Below are 21,370 nucleotides of genomic sequence, written 5' to 3' on the forward strand. Positions count from 1 at the left end.
TTTATTCATCCTACCTCCAAAAATCCTTCAGTGCTGTATGGGTCCCCCTTGGTGGCTGTCCACATCCCTTCCCCAAACAGCTGTCTCAAGTTCTCTTACTGTCCAGTCCCTTCAACTCCCAGAGTCAATGTTCCCCCTCCTATTTGCCCTGCCTGAAATAGTGCTGTTGAAGGCTGTTTCTAATTTTCTAGTTCATCATATCAATTTTGGGGGTTTTATTTCTCAGCTTTCTCAGTTTTTCTGCAGAATTTGACACTGCTGACTATCTTCTCTTCTCTAGACCTGCTCTTCTTGCTGACGTAGGTGATTCTTCACAGTTCTGCTCCCCCTGCCTCGCTGATGGCTTCCCACCTTCCTTTGCTGGACTCCCTTCTGCGCTGCAGTCATGGTGCCCTCCATAGGACTGTCCCGGCCCCTTTGTCCAACTTCATCTCCTTCAGTATGTCCTTTTCTACCCTTAAGGTTTCCCGAGTCTATATAGGACTGCCTTCCAAATTGGCATTTTCACCTGAAATGAAAACTTGGTATTTTCACACAGCAGGAAGGTTAAAACTCTCCTGCTCTTGCTTAAACTTTCTTCACTGGTTAGAGTTCCTGTTTTTACTAATAGTATTACCGTTACCTTTTACTAAAGGCATTTATGCTAAGAATCTGAGTCATCATTTTTCCCACCCTCACTCTCAACAGGTATTTCTTTTGATGCCACTTCTGAAATGTTTGTCCTGTCTGGGTCCCCTCTACATTCATTCCCCTTACTTTAATGAAGTTTTTATCTTGTGCCTAGAGGATATAATTCGCTCAACACTAGGATTCCTTTCTAAAATTTTTCCTTCCTCAATTACTTGCTTCTGTTGTCTAAAGAGGGAGGATGTGGGAACTAAACTCCATAATAAAATAGGTTCATTGAAATTGGCAGCAATAATTCTGCAAACCCTTTAGGATGAAGAAAACTGATCTAGATTGGTAGTTCTCAAACATGAGTGTACATCACAATCACCTGCAGAGCTTGAAAAATCAGACTTTTTGGGGGGCCTCATCCTCAGTTTCTGATTTGCAGGTCTGGGCAGGGCCTGAGAACCTGCATTTCTAGTATGTTCCATGTGATGTTACTGATACTAACCTACTACTGACACACTTGGGATCCACTGATTTAAAGGAATAGCCAGAAAAGAAAGATTAGACTTTGAGCCATTCTCCAAGCCCCCTAAAGCCTTAGAAGGACTCTTATTTATTCACCAAATATGTATTGAGATCTAATTTATACCATCAAAAGCCGGGTGATGTAACAGCTAGGAACAAGGTGATATTTTGTGTAGCATCTAGGGCGCCACCTTCAGAGTTTATGACTTTGGAGCCAGATCTTGAAGGAGGAGTAGGGTCAGGATTGAAAGTCCCAGGGGTGTTCAAGGAGTTGAGGGTAGTGTGTGTGGTAGCACAGGGTGTCTGGAGACACAATCTCTTAGAGGTGAAGTGAGCCCTTAAATGCTTCAGTTTCTTTAAGCTCATGGTTTTTTAAAAGGAAAAGGAAATCTAGAACACTATTATTGAAATTGTGGTGACTTTAAACAGTTAACATTAAATATTAACACTTTCAGACACATATAGCAGGACTCAGTGTATAATTCATTTGAAGATGTCAACTTTTCCATGTGGAGCCCTTTAAGAAAAGAAGGGTCTTACTTGGGTGCCAGTGAATATCTGAGTTCATTTCAAGGACTGGACAATGTAGAGGCTATGGACCCATGTGCCTAACAGTAGGTTAGGGGAGAGGAAAACTTGATGCAGAAGGAACACTATGTGAAATCATTAAGGGTTCCCTAGAGTTCCTCTGGACTTTCCTGGGAATATCCCAGACTTTTTTGTCTCTGCCTTTGACCTTGTCTTTCTTCTGCCTGAAAATTCTGTTGGCCAATCTGTTTACTTAGTCTCCAAGAAGCAGTTTAATTATCCCTTTTGTAAGCTGGTCCTTGATTAGTCAAATAAGATCTTTCCCTAGGGACATATTTGAACTCTTCATTCTCACCATATTTAATAATTGCAGTTCTGTCGCCCAGTGAACAGTTATTTCTGCTTTGCATTCTAGTTAATTGTGTGTCTTTAAGTACATTGGTAGTCAGGGACTGTGTTTTAGGAGTTTTTCCTTACATGAGCATTTCAATTTACTTTTTAACTTTTGGGGACCACTTTTATGATGACATACTTTGCATTTTTTATGTGTCTTAAAAAAATCCCTATGGTGTAGGACCTTCAGCAATTAATTCAGTGCTCAATAAGTGTTGACGAAATTTATTCATTCAACAAATTAGAGAGGCCTCCTACAGGCCAGATACTGCTTTTAGGAGCTGGAATATAGCTCCTGTCTTCATAATTCTTGTAGTGGGAAACAGATTACACACACACATTCATACATAAGTCAGATAGTATTAAGTCTGGAGGAAATACAGAGAAAAAAATAAAGCAGGAAGGGGGTTGGTAGGAGACAAAGGAAGAGATGCATTGGAATTTTAAATAGGGTGAACAGGAAAAGATTCACTGAGAGGAACAAAAAGATGAGGGCATCAGCAGTCTGACTACTTGGGGAAAGAGCTGTCCAGGCAGAGGGAAAAGCAGCGCCAAAGGCCCTGAGGCCAGATTGGCTGAAGCAGAGAACTGAGGGGAGAGTAGTTGGAGATGAGAGAAATAAAGGAAAGGGTAAGGTGTGGGAAGGATCATGTAGGGCCTTACAGGTCACTGGATATAATGTAGCTTTTACTACTTTAATGCACCATGTGAGCATGCTTTGCCTAGTCCTTTCTTCCTTTTGGTGAATATCTACTCAAAATGCCACTAAATCAAGGAGGCTTTCCCTAGTTCTTCTAGAATACAATTAGTAAAACTCCCATCAGTGGAACTAAAGAAGTTTTAATTGCCTTATTGATGGGATTAACATAGGGGTTGAAGTATTAAGAGTTGACTGTATTTCCTTGAAAGGCCATCTACTGGATTTGGAATGGGAATAGGAAAAGCAGAAGCTAAGTGCTTGACAGTTTAATTCCTGTGCATGATGGGATTCATCCAAATTCAAAAACCCCAAAATAACAGAATAATAAGTGCACAAGGCTTAAGGCTAATTAAGTGATTAGTATCAATTTTAGTTAATGGTGATTAAAAGTGAAAAATTGAGCCTTCATTTTATTTGTCAAAGTTGAAGGTCCAGACCATCAGAGAAGAATGTTGATTTAAAATGTTTTTTTTCGAATTCATTAAGTTCTATCTACTCTGTAGATTGAAGGAATGGGGGTTAGTTTGGTGTGGTGGGGCACTGGAGGAAAAATGGAAGTTCCCACTGCCAGGATGCTCACCTGATCCTAATTTACCGGCCCACTGCACATGTGTGATGATCTAATACCTGGCCTACTGCACAGTGCGTGCTTATACACATGTTGCAATGAGCCACTATTGTATAAAAGGGTGACCACTAGGCACTTACAGGTGCAGGCAGACATGATTCTAACACTTGACCTGACCCTGCAAAGATAAAGCTTGGTATAAGACCTTTTATGTGCAATGTGCATTGTCCTTATTCGGTCTCCAGGAATCCAGAGTGAACATGCCTGCGCTGTAATCCTCCAGTACTAGTCGTTTTTCGAACCCAAGCTGGGTTTTAGAACTTATCTTCCTTTGCTTTATGTCAAGAACAGATGCTCCGCGAAGGCTACTTTCGTGTTTCTAGACTATAGAGGGGTGCCTGGGGTTGCCAGATACAGCAAATAAATATACGAGATGCCCAATTAAATTTGAATTTTAGATAAACACTCTATTAGTATAAATAGGTCCCATGCAATATTTGGGGCATATCTACAGATTATGGGGTTGTTTATCTGAAATTCAAATTTAACTGGGCGACCTGTACTTTATCTGTAACCCTAAGCTCAGTATGTGTTGGCTTAATTAGTCTCCTCTGACCTGTAAAATGGGGCTGACTAGACTAGACTCTGGGGTTGCTGGGAAGAATATATGATGCGCCTGGCATTCAGTGAGCTCACAATTTATGTGATTGCTCGGGGAACAACCGAGCGGAAAAACCTGCTTTTAATCATGTAAGCGTAAGAATGCCGCCCCCGGACCAACGACTACTAGGCGAGGCCTAGGTTGTCCACACCTGCGGCCCGGCCAGCCTCTTCCGGGTCAGATGACCGTGCGCGGCCACGTGACTTCACCCTATTGCGGGCGGTGGAAGGCGGAAGTGGATAGGAGTTGGGCGCCGCTTCTGTGGCCGCAGCAGGTAGCGAGCGCCAGGGCGGGGATCGCGGGGGGCGCGGCAGGCGGGCGCGGGATGCCGGGCGGGCGGCGAGCGGCGCGGGGTGGGCTGGGGGCGGCGCGGCCCGGGCGCCGGGGGGCGGTGGCTTCCTGTGGGAGGGGCCTGGCGCGGCGGTTCCGGCCTCCGAGGAGGGGTGTCCCGGCTCCCGCCCAAGCGGGGTGGGCGCGCCGCGGGCTGCGCGCAGGGGTGCTCGGAGGCCGTCAGGGGTGTGGCGGCCAGCAAGTTCTTCCGGAAGGGGAAGGGATCTTAGGTGCCAGGGTGGAGAGGAGTGACCTTTGTGGAGGGTCGGGGCAGTAGGAAGGGGCGGCTTGGCAGTGAGCTGGAAGGGGGCGCCTGAGATGTGTGTGTGTGACAGGAACGGAAAGGGGAGATCGGGAAGAAGATGCTGCTTGAACCCCAGCCGAGAGGCTTCCTTCCTTCCTCTTTGGAAATGGTTGTTACCCGAGACTTTGGTTTCGGTCCCATTCAATTTTTAAACTTAAGGAGGGAGCACAGAATCGTCGTCTTGCTTCCGTTACGTCCACTTAGCCCTGTTTGGGGTAGGGTTTCCCCTTCTTGGAAATCTAGCCCTTCAGATCATCTTTGAGGTTTTCTCAGATCAGATAAACTTAAGAAAAGAGCGTAGCTTTGTTCTGGCTATAAAATGGCTTTTAGCCTAAAGTGTTGACCACGACCTAGCCCAGTATTAACTCAGCAACATAGCGACTGCAGAAATCTGGGACAGTGTCTACCAACCGCTTTATGATTTTACCTCTTTTTCCAGTTTAAATCATTCAGCTTACCTTCCCATGTGACTGCTTGTTTTGACAAACTAGGTAGGGTGACTGAGAGGTCCGTGTTGGGTTCCTTAGAACTGTGACCTGGATCATGATTTTGAGATGAAATACCTCTGTAGAAGCTGTTCATTCTTTTTCTTAATGTTGACTGAAATTTGCAGAAGTGAAGTGAGTTTCTTGGATGTGGTATAACTGGAATGAATGTTCAAACTGGGCATTCACAAGTGCCAGGGGCTTTTTGGGTTACAAGTAGTGAAAAAAAAGACTTAGTTCATGTGTCCCGATTGAATGCAAAAGTTTTAGAGTGATGACTAAACATTTAAAAATTAATTTGTGAGTTAGGTTGGGAAGGTGTTATTCCCATTTCCCAAGGAACAAACAAACCCAAGAGAGAGGACTTGATTTCTTAACAATGCACTGCTGTCTCTCCTTTACTAGTCTCTTTCTCCTTGCTAGACTGCAAATCCTTTAAGGACAGGGCTCATATCTTATTTGGTGATAAGCCTAATGCTTGATATATTGTGGGTAATTGGTAAAATGTTCGGCAATTAAGTGAACTTCTGAAGGACAGGGTTCATATCTTATTTAGCAACTAGCCTAGTGCTTGGTATGTTGTGGGCCCTTGGTGAATGTTTGGTGATAAAATTTCTGAAGGTCTCATAGTTGATAAGTGGTGGACAAGGGATTTGAACCCAAGTCCTAGCTCTTCTTCTGTCATACAAGCTGGCCATTTTCTGTTAATGGGCCGTAAGAAAATGATAGGCATGGGAAATGATAGGCATTGGCCTGGCTTCTCAGTCTTTTACTTAATGATGATTTTCCCATGTAGAGCTATATCAACATTTCATTTAATCGTTGCCATGATCCTGTGAATGTCAGTTTTGTCCTTATTCTACAGGTGAAAAAACAGACTTAATGAAATTGTGGCTTTAGATTCTAGCTTGTGAATGACTGATCAGGAACTCAAGCTAAGTCCTTTCATTTCTAGTCCCTCTCTTGCATTTACAGAAGCAATGTAAATTTTTATTTAAAAAAATTTTTTCAAGTATAAAAACCATGAACTTTCAAGGAAAAAAAATGGATCACAGCAAGAACTGAGAATAGAATGCAGTTGCAGTTTAGACAGCTGTCTGTACTATAGTTGCCTCTTGCTGTGACAACATGCTTTCATTTCATGAATATTTATAAGTACCTGCTGTATGCCAGGCATTGTTCTAGGGTTGCAGGGCCCAGTATGGTGGCCACTAGCCACCTGGGGCTGTTGAGCACTGCAGATATCTGCGAGTAAGAAATACACACTCATTTTGAACACTTAGTATTAGAAAAAGGTAAAATATCTCATTTATTTTTTAATAATAATAAATTAATATAAGTATATGCTATAAATAACAATATTTTAAGTTTATTGGGTTACATAAAACATAATTGAAATTAATTCCACCTTTTTTTTTTTTTTTACTTTTTAAAATGTGTTTCCTAGAAAATTAAAAATTATATTGGATGGTGCTGTTCTAAACACCCAGAATGTAGTACACAAGAAAGGTAAAAATCCCTGCCCTTGTGGATCTTAAATTTTAGTGGGGAAAGGCACAGTAAACTAACTGAGCAAAATGCATATGCTAAGCCAATAAAGGAGGGCAGTGGATATGGAGTGCTGGCTGGGGTTGAGTCTTTAGAGAAGTTACCTGGGAAGGTGACTGTTGAGTAAAGATCTGAAGGAGGGGAGGGAAGGAGCTGTGTGCCTGAATGGGTACATCATGGTCCAAGCAGAGGGAACTGTTGAGTTCACTAGCCCCAAAGAAGGAGCAGGCCTGGCAGGTTTTGGACTAGCCAGGAGGCTGCGGTGGCTGGAGAGGCATAAGCAAGGGGGGGAATAGAAGGATAAGATGAGAGAAGGGTGGGGATAACAGGAGAGATGGGCAGATGGTGGAGGGCCTTGCAGTCTGTGGTGAGGATGTGGGCTTTTACTCAAAGTGAGTTGGGGTCATAGAGGGTTTTGAGCAGTGAGTGGACAGGATCTATCTTGCCTTTATCAGGTTCACTCTGGTTGCTGTGTGAAGAGGTACGGGGAGCAGGGCTAGAAGCAGGGAGACAAGTATAGAGGCTCTTGCCCTGATCCAGGTGAAGGATGGAGCTGGTGGTAGTGATGGAGGTGGCGAGGAGCCATTGGGCCCCGGGTATATTTGGAAGTACAGCCAACAGGCTTGGTGGATGTGGGGTGCAAGGGGAAGAAAAGAGTCAAGGACAACTCTGTGGTCTTTGGCGTGAGCAACTGGAAGAATGGAATTGTCATTACTTGAAATGCGGGAAGACTGGGAGGAACAGGGTTGGACAGCATTTTGTTCACATCGCTTGTAAAATGCTAGTAGAAACCCAAGTGAAGCTTCTGTCGGGAATTAGGGAAGTCTGGGGACAGGCCTGGGCCGGAGGTGTCCATGTGGAAGCGGTTACCATGAGAATGCAATCTAGAGTTAAGAGCTTGGGTGAAGTCACTTAAGAAGTAGTGTGGACACACATCCCAACTTCTGGCTAGAAGTGAAATTTCAAAACACAATCTCAGTTTATACTCTTGTCCTAGTGGGTATTTCAAGTACAGCAAAGCATTGTAGTGTATCTCAGGGCACTTGATTTCCCTTCCTTTTTACTTTTCACTTAAAGAGCCTTTTGAAAACCACAAGCTAATGGGTTTCTTTCTTCTTGGGGAGGCTACTCTCCCGAGCGTACATCTTTGCAGTGCCAATGAAATCAATTAGAGTGCCAATGTCTGGAATTAGTCTGGCTTTCAGGTTTGATAACCAAGTTAAAAACCTCCAAGAAGGATGGGAAGGAGAAAGTCTGGAAGGATGTGTAATGAATTTTTGATGTTTAAGGTCCTGGCCGTACCTAACATGTACTGAGTGCATGTTGTTCATGAGGTGTCTCGCTGTTTTATAGGCTTAAAGGTTTAAAACAAATAGAACCTCACCTAGGTGAAGTGTCCTGTGTGAGGTCTTGTAGCTAAGACATGGAAGAGCTGGCATTTGAATCTTGGTCTTTTGAGTCCACATCCGATGCTTCCATCAGTAAGATAATGGGGGTAGTGGGTGCATGACCATAAACTCCCATTGGAATCAAATCGGTGTGCTGAATTTGAGTCATTTGAAGTCACTTTGGGCTGTTAGAGACTCGAATTTCTGAGATGTAGGGGCAAAAGGGAAGATCTTGTTTCCCTTAAAAAGAGCCAACTCAATCTGTTTTGGAAGGTTGCAGTCCTCTGCTCATCCCCCTCTCTGCCAGCCTGTAAACAAACATTCAGTGATTTAAGTCAAGTGTTAATAACTACTTCTAGGAAAATACCAAATGCCAAGACTTGGCAGTCCTGACCCGGGGCAGGTCCTCTTCCTCTATGTCCCTCATGCCTTTTGCTTCCTGTTTTGTCATGAGATCTGCTTTCCAGTCTCTTTTATTATTATCCTGTAATTTCACTGTACTTCCAATGATACGACTTTTCCTGCCCCTTTCTCTCTCTCTTTATGTACTTGGTCTTTGTACAGATATCATTTGGCAAAGTTCAATCCCATTTGATTGTTTTTCAATACGGGCCTTCAGAGGATGGAAGGTAATTCAGAGCTGGTCGGAGCAAAGAGGCCAAGAAAGAAGCATTAAGTGTTGGAAAGAACTGGGAAATCATGAGAGTGTGAAGGAAAGGAGGAATCTTTAGAACAGAACCTTCTCTTCCACAGCTTTAAGAAGTGGATGCAGGGTGGATCCTTAGTTAAAAGTGAGATGCACTGCCTGCTTCTACAGCTGGCTAATTAAAAACACCTTGGTGCTGGTGAGTAGTCCTTGTTCTTCCTTGGCTCATCTGCTACACAGGTCCTTTCATCTCGAGATCAGTCTTCATTGGTTTCTTGACTCAGAGCTGGTTGAAGAATTTCAGGAATCCCAGAGCCTAGAATTTCAGCATCAGGAAGAACTAGTTTAGCTTGTAGTTAATACTTGAAGAGCACTTAGTGTGTGCTGGCCGCTTCACCTGAGTTCATTTCATCTCTCCAGTCATCTTAGAAAGTGCGATTCTTAGGTTCATTTCAGAGATGAGGAATCGAGATTTAGAGAGAGTACATTACTTGTCCAGTAAGTATCACTCAAAGGCTAGGGAGCGCTTAAACCTATTTGCCTCTAAAAGATTAGTCTGAAAGGTTCTTCCTGAAGTTGGGTGATAAGAGTGTTCAGGTGCTTCAGATTTTGCAAGACCTATCACTTGTGAAATCTGATGGGTGGTTGCTTTCTCTTGCCAAAAGCTCTTCAAGGTTTTATTTAATGGGGGTCTCAGAGCAAGATACTTGAGCTCCCGGAGGGTGGGGCCCCATGGCATTCGCCTGTGTATTCCCAGTGCTGGGCACAGAGAGGGAATCTAGGAGTATCTGCTGAAAGACTGACCTTGGCATAGGACTGGACAGAGTACAGAAAAGGTGCCTGGAAGAGGTATAGTTGGGAGGCTGGCTGACTCCTGTGGAAGACACCCTCCGCAATTATAGTCCCCAAGTTTCAAGAATCAAAATAATGTTTCCAAGGTTGCTTCTCCCAATTATGCTAAGTGGGAGAAACCAGACACAAAAGACTCCAAATTGTATGATTCCATTTATTTGACATGTCCAGAATAGGCAACTCCATAGAGAAAATGGGTTGTGGTTGCTAGGGGCTGGGGGGCCAGAGAGGAATGAGGAGTGACTGCTAATGGGATAGGGTTTCTTTTGGGGTGATGGAAACATTCTGGAATTAGGTAGTCGTGATGGTTGCACAACTGTGTGAATATAATAAAAACCACCAAATTGCATGCTGTAAGAGGGTGGACTTACGGCAGGTGAGTTGTTTCAATAAAAATAAAGAATCATCCAGTCCTGCTTTGAATGCACCCTCTGTGCTCTATGGAGGTCAAGTCAAGATTGTAGTGCAGGTGACGGCAGCCACGGACCTCCTTCTGGTGCCATGGCACCGCATGTTATTCAGCTTCCTCTTTTGTTCCCAGTTGATTATGTTAAAAATGTTCTCCCTGCTTTTTAAATTTTGGGTATTTCAAATATTTTAACCAAAAAGGACTCTGCTAGATATCTTTGTTGTCTTTCTGAATGTCCCTGGAAACTCTGAACTAGTGGATGGACCCTTGACATGCTTAATCTGACCAGGAATGATGGCGCTAGCTAATAATTGTTTCTTCTAACAGCCAGAGGATTAGAGGCAAAGAAAGCTGGCTTTGTTTGTTTTGCTTTGTTTTTTGAAGATTTTCTTACATAAAAGTAAAAGTGTAAGGACACTATTTGTTTTCGTCAAGGTGGAGTTGACGAACTACCAGCTGCCCTGGGAGCTTGTGGTTCAGATTGTACCACCGTCTGACCCTGAGCTGGAGGGCAGCTGCTCTTTTGGTTGTGATCCCTACGGGGATACCCAAACCGAGCCAGGGGTGTCTGCGTCTCGGTAGGGAAAAGGAAAAAATTAGGGTGGAGGAAAGGAAAGTAGAAAAGGAAAGAGATGAAAAGGAGGAGGAAGATAAAGTTTTCATGTGAGGAGCAGAGACAAGCTGCCAGTTATTCTTCTGATGTAGCCTTTCTTCCTTCATTCTGTCGCTTTCCCTTAAAATTGATTCATTCTCAAATTCTCAAAAGCGAATCATTTGTTGTGTCAATAATGACATTAACAAATTGTTTTGAAATAGAGCATGGAAAATACTTAAAAAAAAATAGGAGTCTGTTTTGTATGTCAATTCACAATCAAGAATCAGATAACAGTTTTGGCAAGGCCATGGCCCGTGTGGCTGCAGGGGTTGTTTCTTAAGGGCAGCTACTCTGGGGCCCGGGAGTGGGACGTCCCACGATACCTTGTTGAAAGAGGACTTTTTGTTTGCAGCCTGATATCAGTTGAAATCCGCATCTGGTAAAACCTTTGTAGTTATTGTATTTGTTACTAATTGTATTCCTAACCTGTTGTAACAAATTGCCAAAAATTTGATGGATTCAAACAACAGAAATTTATCCCTTTGTGGTTCTGGAGACCAGAGGCCCCCAGTCAAGGTGTCAACAGGGCTATGATCCCTCTAGGAATCTAGGGAGATTCCTTCTTTGCCTCTTCCAGTGGCTCCAGGCATTTGTCAGTTTGGGGTTGCATGATTACAATCTGCTTCAGTGTTCACCTGGCCTCCTCCCCTGTATCTGTGTTTTCTCTCTCTCCTGTAAGGACACCAGACTCATCCTAAATCCAGGGCAATCTCATTTTGAGATCTTTTAACTTAGTTAAAACTGCAAAGACGCTCTTTTCATATGAGGTCACATTTACAGGTTGCAAGGAGTTAGCACTTAGACATATCTTTTTGGGTGCCACAGTCCAGCCCACTATACTGAGTGTAGATGGGATGTGCTTATTCACTGAGTAATGCAACGGCAGTGCCTTGCTTCACCCCTTTTTGTTATTAATTCTTGCTCCATAGAGTCAATGACTTTTAGCTTTCTTCTCATACTGACTTCTCTGTTTCTAAAAGACTTCCTTACATTGTTATTTCTTGGCTTGCCAGTTCTATCTATTGTCTTTTAACCAGTGAAGATGAGGATTTAGCTCTTTCTGGCCAGTCTCCATGAACAGCCACTTGTACCCCCATCGTCTGATTACCACCATGTCATAAGTTTTGATTACATTGTTTATGCTGTTATGATTATAAATATTATTCACGGCTGAGCCACATAGTGTCCTTAGGGTTACATTTCCTTTCTCATACAGCTTTTGTTTTTACTAGCATTCTGTATTTCTGGATTTCTTCATTTGCATAAATTTCTTTACACCTATTACTAGTTCAGCCCCAAGTAATCTGATAGAGCTAAAATAATACATCTTTCAATGCAGTCAGATGCATCCTGTAATCTCTTTCTTGCATTGTCTTTCATCTCTAGATGATACTTCCTATCAGCTGTCTAATCTGGACTGCTTACTCTCTGAACCGTGGTACCGTAATGCCTTGGGATTTCTCTTCATTAATCTCATTTATTCTCTTGGAGCACATCTTTCAGTAACTTCCTGAGAGAGCAAACTTTGAAAGCATCTTTTTTGAGAATTTTCAAACTTGAAAATGTCATTACTTTCCTGTCATACTTGATTGATGGTTTTCTTGGTTATAGAGCTATAGAGTGGAAGTAATTTTATCTAAAATTTAAAAGCATTGTATTGTCTCCTAGCATTCAACATTACTTGAGAAGTCTGATTCCTGTTCTTTGTAAGTGCAACTGGTAGCTTGTATACTATGTGTTCTCATGTGCTGAGATTTTATGACCCTGCACCTTAGTGCATTTTTTTTTCCTTCGTTGTTCTGGGCATTCAGTGGGGTTCTTTCTGTATAGAAATTTATATCCTTCAGTTTAAGAACAATCTTATGTAACATTTCTTTGATAAGTTTTTTCTCTTTTTTATTTCTGAACTCAACTCAGTCAGACACTGGATGTTTTAAATGAATCCACTATTTTAAAAAAGTTTCTCTCCTATTTACCATCTTTTACTTTGGGTTCTGTTTTTAGTGTATGTTCTCACTTTATCTGCTTAGTTTCTGCTATCAGAACTATCCTTTCCAAGAGCACTTCCTTATTCTCTGAATCAACCAACCAACCTTCCCATCTTTCTTCCTTTCTTTAATATTACATTCTACTCTTGTTTCATGGGTGCAGCATATTCTCTTACCTCTCTCAGTTGTTTTGAGGTTTTCTTTGGCCTCTTTAACTATGAGTTTTTAAAAATTGAGCTGTAATTCACATACCTTAAAATTTAACATTTCATAGTCTTCAATTAAATGGATTTTAGTATTTTCACAAAATTGTGCAACCATCACCACTATATAGTTCCAGAACATTTTCATCATCTCAGAGAGAACTTGTATGCTTTAACAGTCACTTCAACCCTCCAACCCCTAGCCCTGGGCAACCACTAATCTACTTTCTGTTTCATTGAATTTGCCCATTCTAAATATTTCAAATAAATGAAGATATATGATAATTGGACCTTATTATCTGGTTTCTTTCACTTAGCATAATGTTTTCAGGGTTCATCCATATCACAACTTGAAACAGTCCTTCATTCTTGTTTATGCCCAAATAACATCCTGTTGTATAGATATATATACTACATTTTATTTATCTGTTTATCAGTTGATGAACATTTGGGTTGTTTCCACCTTTTGGTTGTTATGAATAATGCTGCTGTGAACAATTTGTGTACAAGATTTTGTGTGGACACATGTTTTCAGTTCTTTTGGGTGTACACCTAGAAATAGAATTTCTGAGTCCTATGGCAATTCTATGTTTATCTTTTTTGGGAACTGCCAAACTGTTTTTCAAAGATGCTTACCATTTTTTATTTTTTCTCAGCAATGTATGAGGATTCGAATTTCTCCAAATTCTTGCCAACATTTGTTATTGAATGTTTTAAATTTTTTAAATTGAATTATCATTGATATACAATCTTATCTTGTTTTCAAAAGTACAGCACAGTGGATCATCAGTTACCCATGTTATTAAATCCTCACCCCATCTAGTTCGGTTACTATCAATCAACACAGAAAGATGTTATAGAATTATTGACTGTATTCTCCTTACTGTACTAATGTCCCTGTGACCAGCTTATGTTGTGACTGTGAATTACTGTGCCCCTTTATTCCCCTCATCCTTGGTAACCACCTGCCCCCAACCCCTCCCACTTGGTAACCACCAGTCACTTCTCAGTGTCTGTAAGTCTGCTGCCGTTCTGTTCTGTTTTTCTTTGTTTTTAATACTTCACAAGTAAGTGAAATCATATGGTCTTTTTCTTTCTGTACCTGGCTTATTTCACTGAGCATAATACCCTCCAGATCCAGCCATGTTGTTGCAAATGGCAGGATTTCTTTTCTTTTTATGACTGAATGATATTCCATTGTGTATATGTACCACATCTTTATCTATTCATCTACTGATGGACACTGAGATTGCTTCTATATCTTGGCTATTGCAAATAGTGTGGTGATAAACAGAGGGGTGCATATATATATATTTTTATTATTAAGGTATCATTGATATACACTCTTGTGACGGTTTCACATGAGCAACATTGTGGTTACTACATTCGCCAACATAATGCCCCTCAGTCCCCATCTCCCTCCCTCCCCACCCCTTCCCTTTGGTAACCACTAGTCCCTTCTTGGAGTCTATGAGTCTGCTGCTGTTTTTTTCCTTCAGTTTTGCTTTGTTATACTCCACAAATGAGGGAAATCATTTGGTACTTGTCTTTCTCTGCCTGGCTCATTTCACTGAGCATAATACCCTCTAGCTCCATCCATTGCAAATGGTATAGGATTTATTTTCTTCTTATGGCTGAATAATATTCCATTGTGTGTATGTGCATCTTCTTTATCTATTCATCTACTGATGGACATTTAGGTTGCTTCCATATCTTGGTTGTTGTAGATAGTGTTGCAATAAACATAGGGGTGCATATGTCTTTTTGAATCTGGGATCTTGTTTTCTTGTTTCATTCAGCCATTTTTTAGGAGAGGAATTCTTGGGTCAAGTGGTATTTCTATTTTTAGTTTTTTGAGGAACCTTCTTATTGCTTTCCACAATGGTTGAACAAGCAGTGTGGGAGGGTTCCCCTCTCTCCACATCCTCGCCAGCACTTGTTGTTCCTTGTCTTTTGGATGTTGGCCATCCTAACTGGTGTGAGGTGGTATCTCATTGTGGTTTTAGTTTGTATTGTCTTGATAATTAGCAATGTGTAGCATCTTTTCATGTGTCTGTTGGCCATCTGAATTTCTTTGGAGTAGTGTCTGTTCATATCCTCTGCCCATTTTTTAATAGGGTTGAGGTGTGTGAATTCTTTATATATTTTGGATGTTAACCCTTTGTTGGATATGTTGTTTATGAATATATTCTCCCATACTGTAGGATGCCTTTTTGTTTTGCTGATGGTGTCCTTTGCTGTTCAGAAGCTTTTTAGTTTGATGTAGTCCCATTCATTCATTTTTGCTTTTGTTTTCCTTGCCCAAGGAGATGGGTTCAGGAAAAAGTTGTTCATGTTTATATTCAGGAGATTTTTGCCTGTTTTCTTCTAAGATGGTTTCATGACTTACATTCAGGTCTTTGATTCATTTCGAGTATACTTTTGTGTATGGAGTTAGACAGTAATCCATTATCATTCTCTTACACGTAGCTGTTCAGTTTTGCCAACACCAGTTGTTGAAGAGGCTGTCATTTCCCCATTGTATATCCATGGCTCCTTTATTGTATGTTAATTGGCCATATATGTGTAGGTTTATATCTGGGCTCTCTATTGTGTTCCATTGGTCTATGGATCTGTTCTTGTGTCAGCACCAAATTGTTTTGATTACTGTGGCTTTGTAGTAGAGCTTGAAGTCGGGGAGTGTAATCTTCTCAGCTTTATTCTTCCATCTCAGGATTGCTTTGGATATACGAGGTCTTTTGTGGTTCCATGTGAATTTTAGAACAATTTGCTCTAGTTCACTGAAGAATGCCATTGGCATTTTGATAGGGAGTGCATTGAATCTGTAGATTGCTTTAGGCAGGATGGCCATTTTGACAATATTAATTCTTCCTATCCATGAGCATGGGATGTGTCTCCATTTATTGGTTTCTTCTTTATTTTCTCTCAGTGTGTCTTGTAGTTTTCAGGGTAGGTCTTTCACCTCCTTGGTTAGGTTTATTCCTAGGTATTTTATTCTTTTTGATGCAATTGTGAATGGAATTGTTTTTCTGATTTTCTTCTAGTTCATCGTTAGTGTATAGGAAAGCAACATATTTCTGTGTATTAATTTTGTATCCTGCAACTTTGCTGAATTCAGATATTAGTTCTAGTAGTTTTGGGGTGGATTCTTTAGAGTTTTTTATGTACAATATCATGTCATCTGCAAACAGTGACAGTTTAACTTCTTCTTTACCAATCTGGATGCCTTTTATTTCTTTGTGTTGTCTGATTGCTGTGGCTAGGACCTCCAGAACTATGTTGAATAAAAGTGAGGAGAGTGGGCATCCTTGTCTTGTTCCCTATTTTAAAGGAAAAGTTTTCAGCTTCTTGCTGTTAAATATGATGTTGGCTGTGGGTTTGTCATATATGGCCTGTATTATGTTGAGGTACTTGCCCTCTATACCCATTTTGTTGAGAGTTTTTATCATGAATGGATGTTGAATTTTGTCGAATGCTTTTTCAGCATCTATGGAGATGATCATGTGATTTCTGTCCTTCTTTTTGTTGATGTGATGGATGATATTGATGGATTTTCTAATATTGTACCATTCTTGCATCCCTAGAATAAATCCTGTTTGATCATGATGGATGATCTTTTTGAATTTGGTTTGCTAATATTTTATTGAGTATTTTTGCATGTATGTTCATCAGGGATATTGGTGTGTAATTTTCTTTTTTTGTGGTGTCTTTTCCTCATTTTGGTATTAGAGTGAGGCTGGTCTCATAGGATGAGTTTGGAAATATTCCCTCCTATTCTACTCTTCAGAAAAGTTTAAGGAGGATGGGTATTAGGTCTTCACTAAATGTTTGATTTAATTCAGCAGTGAAGCCATCTGGTCCAGGTGTTTTGTTCTTGGGTAGTTTTTTGATTACTAGTTCAGTTTTGTTGCTGGTAATTGGTCTGTTCAGGTTTTCTGTTTCCTCCTAGGTCAGTCTTGGAAGGTTGTATTTTTCTAGAAAGTTGTCTATTTCTTCTAGGTTATCCAGTTTGTTAGCATATAATTTTTCATAGTATTCTCTCATAATTCTTTGTATTTCTGTGGTGTCCATTGTGATTTTTTCCTTTCTCATTTCTGGTTCTGTTTATGTGTGTAGACTCTCTTGTTTTCTTGATAAGTCTGGCTAGGGGTTTATCTATTTTGTTTATTTTATTGAAGAACCAGCTCTTGCTTTCATTGATTCTTTCTATTGTTTTATTCTTCTTGATTTTATTTATTTCTGCTCTAATCTTTATTATGTTCCTCCTTCTACTGACTTTGGGCCTCATTTGTTCTCTTTCTAGTTTCATTTATTGTGAGTTTAGAGTGTTTGTATGGGATTGCTCTTCTTTCCTGAGGTAGGCCTGTATTGCAATATACTTCCCTCTTAGCAATGCCTTGGCTGCGTCCCACAGATTTTGTGGTGTTGAGTTATTGTCATATGTCTCTGTATATTGCTTGATCTCTGTTTTAATTTGGTCATTGATCCATTGATTATTTAGGAGCATGTTGTTAAGCCTCCATGTGTTTGTGGGGTTTTCTGTTTTCTTTTCATCATTATTTCTAGTTTCATGCCTTTGTGGTCTGAAAAGCTGGTTAATACAATTTCAGTCCTTCTGAATTTACTGGGGCTCTTTTTGTGGCCTACTATATGATCTGTTCTTGAAAATGTTCATGTGCACTTGTGAAGAATGTATATTCTGCTGCTTTTGGGTGGATTGTCCTCTAGATGTCTGTTAGGTCCATCTGTTCTAATGTGTTATTCAGTGCCTTTGTCTCCTTACTTATTTTCCATCTGGTTGATCTGTCCTTTGGAGTGAGTGGTGTGTTGAATTCTCCTAAAATGAATGCATTGCATTCTATTTTCCCCTTTAATTCTATTAGTATTTGTTTCACATATGTAGGTGCTCCTATGTTGGGTGCTTAGATATTTGTAATGGTTATATCCTCTTGTTGGACCGACTCCTTTATCAGTATGTAATGTCCTTCTTAGTCTCTTGTTACTGTCTTTGTTTTGCAGTCTATTTTTTTATGATACAAGTACTGCAGCTCCTGCTTTTCTCTCCCTATTATTTGCATGAAATATCTTTTTCCATCCCTTCACTTTCAGTCTGTGTATGTTTTGGGTTTGAAGTGAGTCTCTTTTAGGCAATATATAGACAGGTCTTGTTTTTTTTATCCATTCTGTGACTGTGTGTTTTGATTGGTGCCTTTAGTCCATTTACATTTAGGGGGATTATTGATAGATAGGTACTTATTGCCATTGTAGGCTTTTGATTCGTGGTTACCAAAGGTTCAAGGGTAGCTTCTTTACTATCTAATAGTCTAACTTAACTCACTTAGTATGCTATTTCAAACACAATCTGAAGGTTCTTTTCTTTTCTCCCCTATTTTTCTTCCTCCTCCATTCTTTATGTATTAGGTGTCATATTCTGTGCTGTTTCTGTATCCCTTGACTGACTTTGGGTGTAGTTGATTTAATTTTGCATTTGTTTAGTATTTAGTTGGTCTATTTCCTTTGCTGTGGTTTTATTTTCTCTGGTGACAGTTATTTAGTCTTAGGCACACTTCCATCTAGAGCAGTCCATTTAAAATACACTGTAGAGATGGTTTGTGGGAGGTAAATTCTCTCAGCTTTTGCTTATCTGCAAATTGTCTTATCCCTTCTGCAAATTTAAATGATAATCTTACCAGATAGAGTATTCTTGATTTGAGGCCTTCTGCTTCTTGCATTAACTATATCATGCCACTCCCTTCTGGCCTGTAAGGTTTCTGCTGAGAAGTCTGATGATAGCCTGATGGGTTTTCCTTTGCATGTGATCTTTTTTCTCTCTCTGGCTGCTTTTAATACTCTGTCCTTGTGCTTGATCTTTGCCATTTTAATTATCATATGTCTTGGTGTTGTCTTCCTTGGGTCTCCTGTGTTGGGAGATCTGTACACTTCCATGGTCTGATATTCTATTTCCTTCCCTCGATTGGGGAAGTTTTCAGCAATTATTTCCTCAAAGACACTTTCTATCCCTTTTTTTTCCCTCTTCTTCTTCTGGTATCCCTATAACGTGAATATTGTTCTGTTTGAATTGGTCACACAGTTCTCTTAAGATTCTTTCATTCTTAGAAATACTTTTTTCTCTCTGTGCCTCAGCTTTTTTATATTTCTGTTCTCTATTTTCTATTTCATTTACCATCTCCTCCGTGTCATCTAATCTGCTTTTAAATCCCTCCATTGTATGTTTCATTTTGGATACTCTGTTTTTCAAAGTTTCTCTTTCTTCAAGTCCTTCCTGAAGTCTTGAATATTTTTCTGTATCTCTGTGAGCATGTTTATGATTTTTATTTTGAAATCTTTATCAGGAAGATTGGTGATTTCAGTTTAACTTGGCCCTCTTTCTGGTGTTTGTGGGATTTTGGTTTGTAGGTTTGTAGCAGGTTATTTTGACGTTTCGTATTTGTAATGAATAATATGGAATAATAACTTTGTGTAGGCAGCGCCCTCTAGTGCCCAGAAGCTCTACTCTCTGGAGTTGCTTAGCACCTGAAGTGGTGGCGGGGGTTTCAGGTGAGTGGCACTGGTGCCTTCCAGGTAGAAAGAGCTCTTTCCTGCTTCCTGGCTTCCAAGACTGCCTCCACTGCCAGGGCCAGTGTGCCAAGTGCACAGGGAGGAGCCTCAATGCTATGCCCTGTAGCTGCTGCAGGTAGGGCTGCCCTCTGACTGGCTTGGCACAGTGGTCAGGGCAGCAAGTTTGGGAGCCAGTGCCAGCTGTGAGGAAGGAGTGGCAGGTTGTGTATTGTGGTGTGGTGCTTTGGGCCTACTTTGCCAGTCAGAGGGGTGGAGTGCCTCAGGGTCCTGAAAGTTCCCAACCTACTGGGCTGAGTGTGCTGGGATGATTTTGTCCACCTGTCCTTTCTCCTGAGCAGCAAGCTCCATGTAATCCTTGCCCCTTTAGCAGCTCTCTTGCTGTTGGGAAGTCTCTCAGAGTGCCCGTCTTTCTTTTGTCCCAGGGTGGCCAGTTGTGGGTACCTGTTCTCCACAAGTGGCTGGAATCTCAGTCTCTCTGAGTGTTCTGCCTGTGTTAGCTTTCCATCCCCACTGATCTTCAGAGCACCATCTAATGCAGGCTCATTCTCCCAGAGCAGGTCTCCAGGGCTGGGTGCTCAGCGGTCCTAGGCCTCCACCCCCTCCCTGCTCTGCTTCTCTTCCTCCTGCTGGTGAGCTGGGCTGGCGGGAGGGCTAGGGTCCTGCTGGATCATGGCTTTGCTGCTTTACCCTTTTCTTTGAGGTCTTCTCTTTTCCCCAGATGTAGGCAGTCTGTCACATTCTTCTTTCCTGTCACTCTTTCAGGATTAGTTGTATTGCTATATTTTTATATTATATGTGGTTTTGGGGGGAGGTTTCTGTCTCACTTCTCATGCTGCCATTTTTAAGCCCCCTCCATATGTCTTTTTGAATTAGGAATTTTGTCTTCTTATGGTAAATTCACAGAAGTGAAGTTACTGTATCAAATGGTATTTCTCTTTTTAGTTTTCTGAGGAACCTCCATACTACTTTTCATAGTGATTGAACCAGTTTGCATTTCCACCTATTGTATGTTTTTTGATTTTGACCATTTTGCTTTGTGTGAAGTGATTATCTCATTGTGGTTTTAATTTGCATTTTCCTAGTGACTAATGATGTTGAGCATCGTTTCATGTTCTTATTGTTTATTTGCTTATCTTTGGATAAATATCTGTTTAGATTTTTTTTTTTGAGAGGGCATCTCTCATATTTATTGATCAAATCGTTGTTAACAACAATAAAATTCTGTAGAGGGGAGTCAATGCTCAATGCACAATCATTAATCCACCCCAACCCTAATTCTCATCAGTCTCCGATCTTCTGAAGCATAACAAACAAGTTCTTACATGGTGAACAAATTCTTACATAGTGAATAAGTTCTTACATGGTGAACAGTACAAGGGCAGTCATCACAGAAACTTTCGGTTTTGATCACGCATTATGAACTATAGATTTTTTTTTAAGCTGCATTATTTGCCTTATTATTGTTGAGTTGTAAATATTCTCTGTTTTCTGGGTAAAAGTCTTTTATCAGATACATGATTGGCAATATTTTCTCTCATTCTTTGGGTTGTCTTTTTAGTTTCTTGTTGATATTCTTGGAAGCACAGAAGGTTTTAATTTTGATGAGGTCAAATTTGCTGTGTTTTTCTTTCATTGTTTGTGCTTTTTATATCATATCGAAGAAACCGTTTCCTAATCTGAAGTCATGAAGATTTATACCTGTGGTTTCTTTTAGGAATTTTATAGTTTTTGCTCTTATATTTTGATCTTTGATCCATTTGGAGTTCAATTTTTGTCTAAGATATGAGGTAGATGTCCAGCTTCATTTATTTGCCCATGAATAGACAGTTGTCCCTGCACCATTTGTTGAAAAGACCAGCCCTCCCCTTAATCTTTCATGTTCAGATAAGCCCTCCCTTGCCCAGGTGATATGGAGATGAACTTTTCTTCACCCCTGAGGAACGCCTATTGATATGCAGATGCACTAAAGCCATACTTTTCTCCACCCATGAAG

The 21,370-nt window shown here is 40.7% G+C and overlaps 1 protein-coding gene across 4 annotated transcripts in view; it reads left to right on the top strand.

Annotated features, from left to right (window-relative positions):
• WWP2 (WW domain containing E3 ubiquitin protein ligase 2) overlaps window positions 1–21,370 on the top strand; it is a 167,246-nt gene that overhangs the window by 31,336 nt on the left and 114,540 nt on the right. Inside the window, exon 1 of one of the 4 annotated variants that reach the window (XM_073226345.1) lies at window positions 4,127–4,264. The exons of 1 other annotated variant lie outside the window; for it this stretch is intronic. In XM_073226345.1, coding sequence (XP_073082446.1) covers window positions 4,172–4,264 — 93 coding nt within the window. In that variant the 5' untranslated portion in view covers window positions 4,127–4,171. Of the gene's footprint in view, window positions 1–4,126; window positions 4,265–8,780; window positions 8,891–21,370 lie in introns of those variants that run through there. 2 more of the 4 variants (XM_017670019.3, XM_017670020.3) reach the window with 2 other exon arrangements.

Source organism: Manis javanica, chromosome 17 (assembly GCF_040802235.1).
Source record: "Manis javanica isolate MJ-LG chromosome 17, MJ_LKY, whole genome shotgun sequence".
Taxonomy (NCBI): domain Eukaryota; kingdom Metazoa; phylum Chordata; class Mammalia; order Pholidota; family Manidae; genus Manis; species Manis javanica.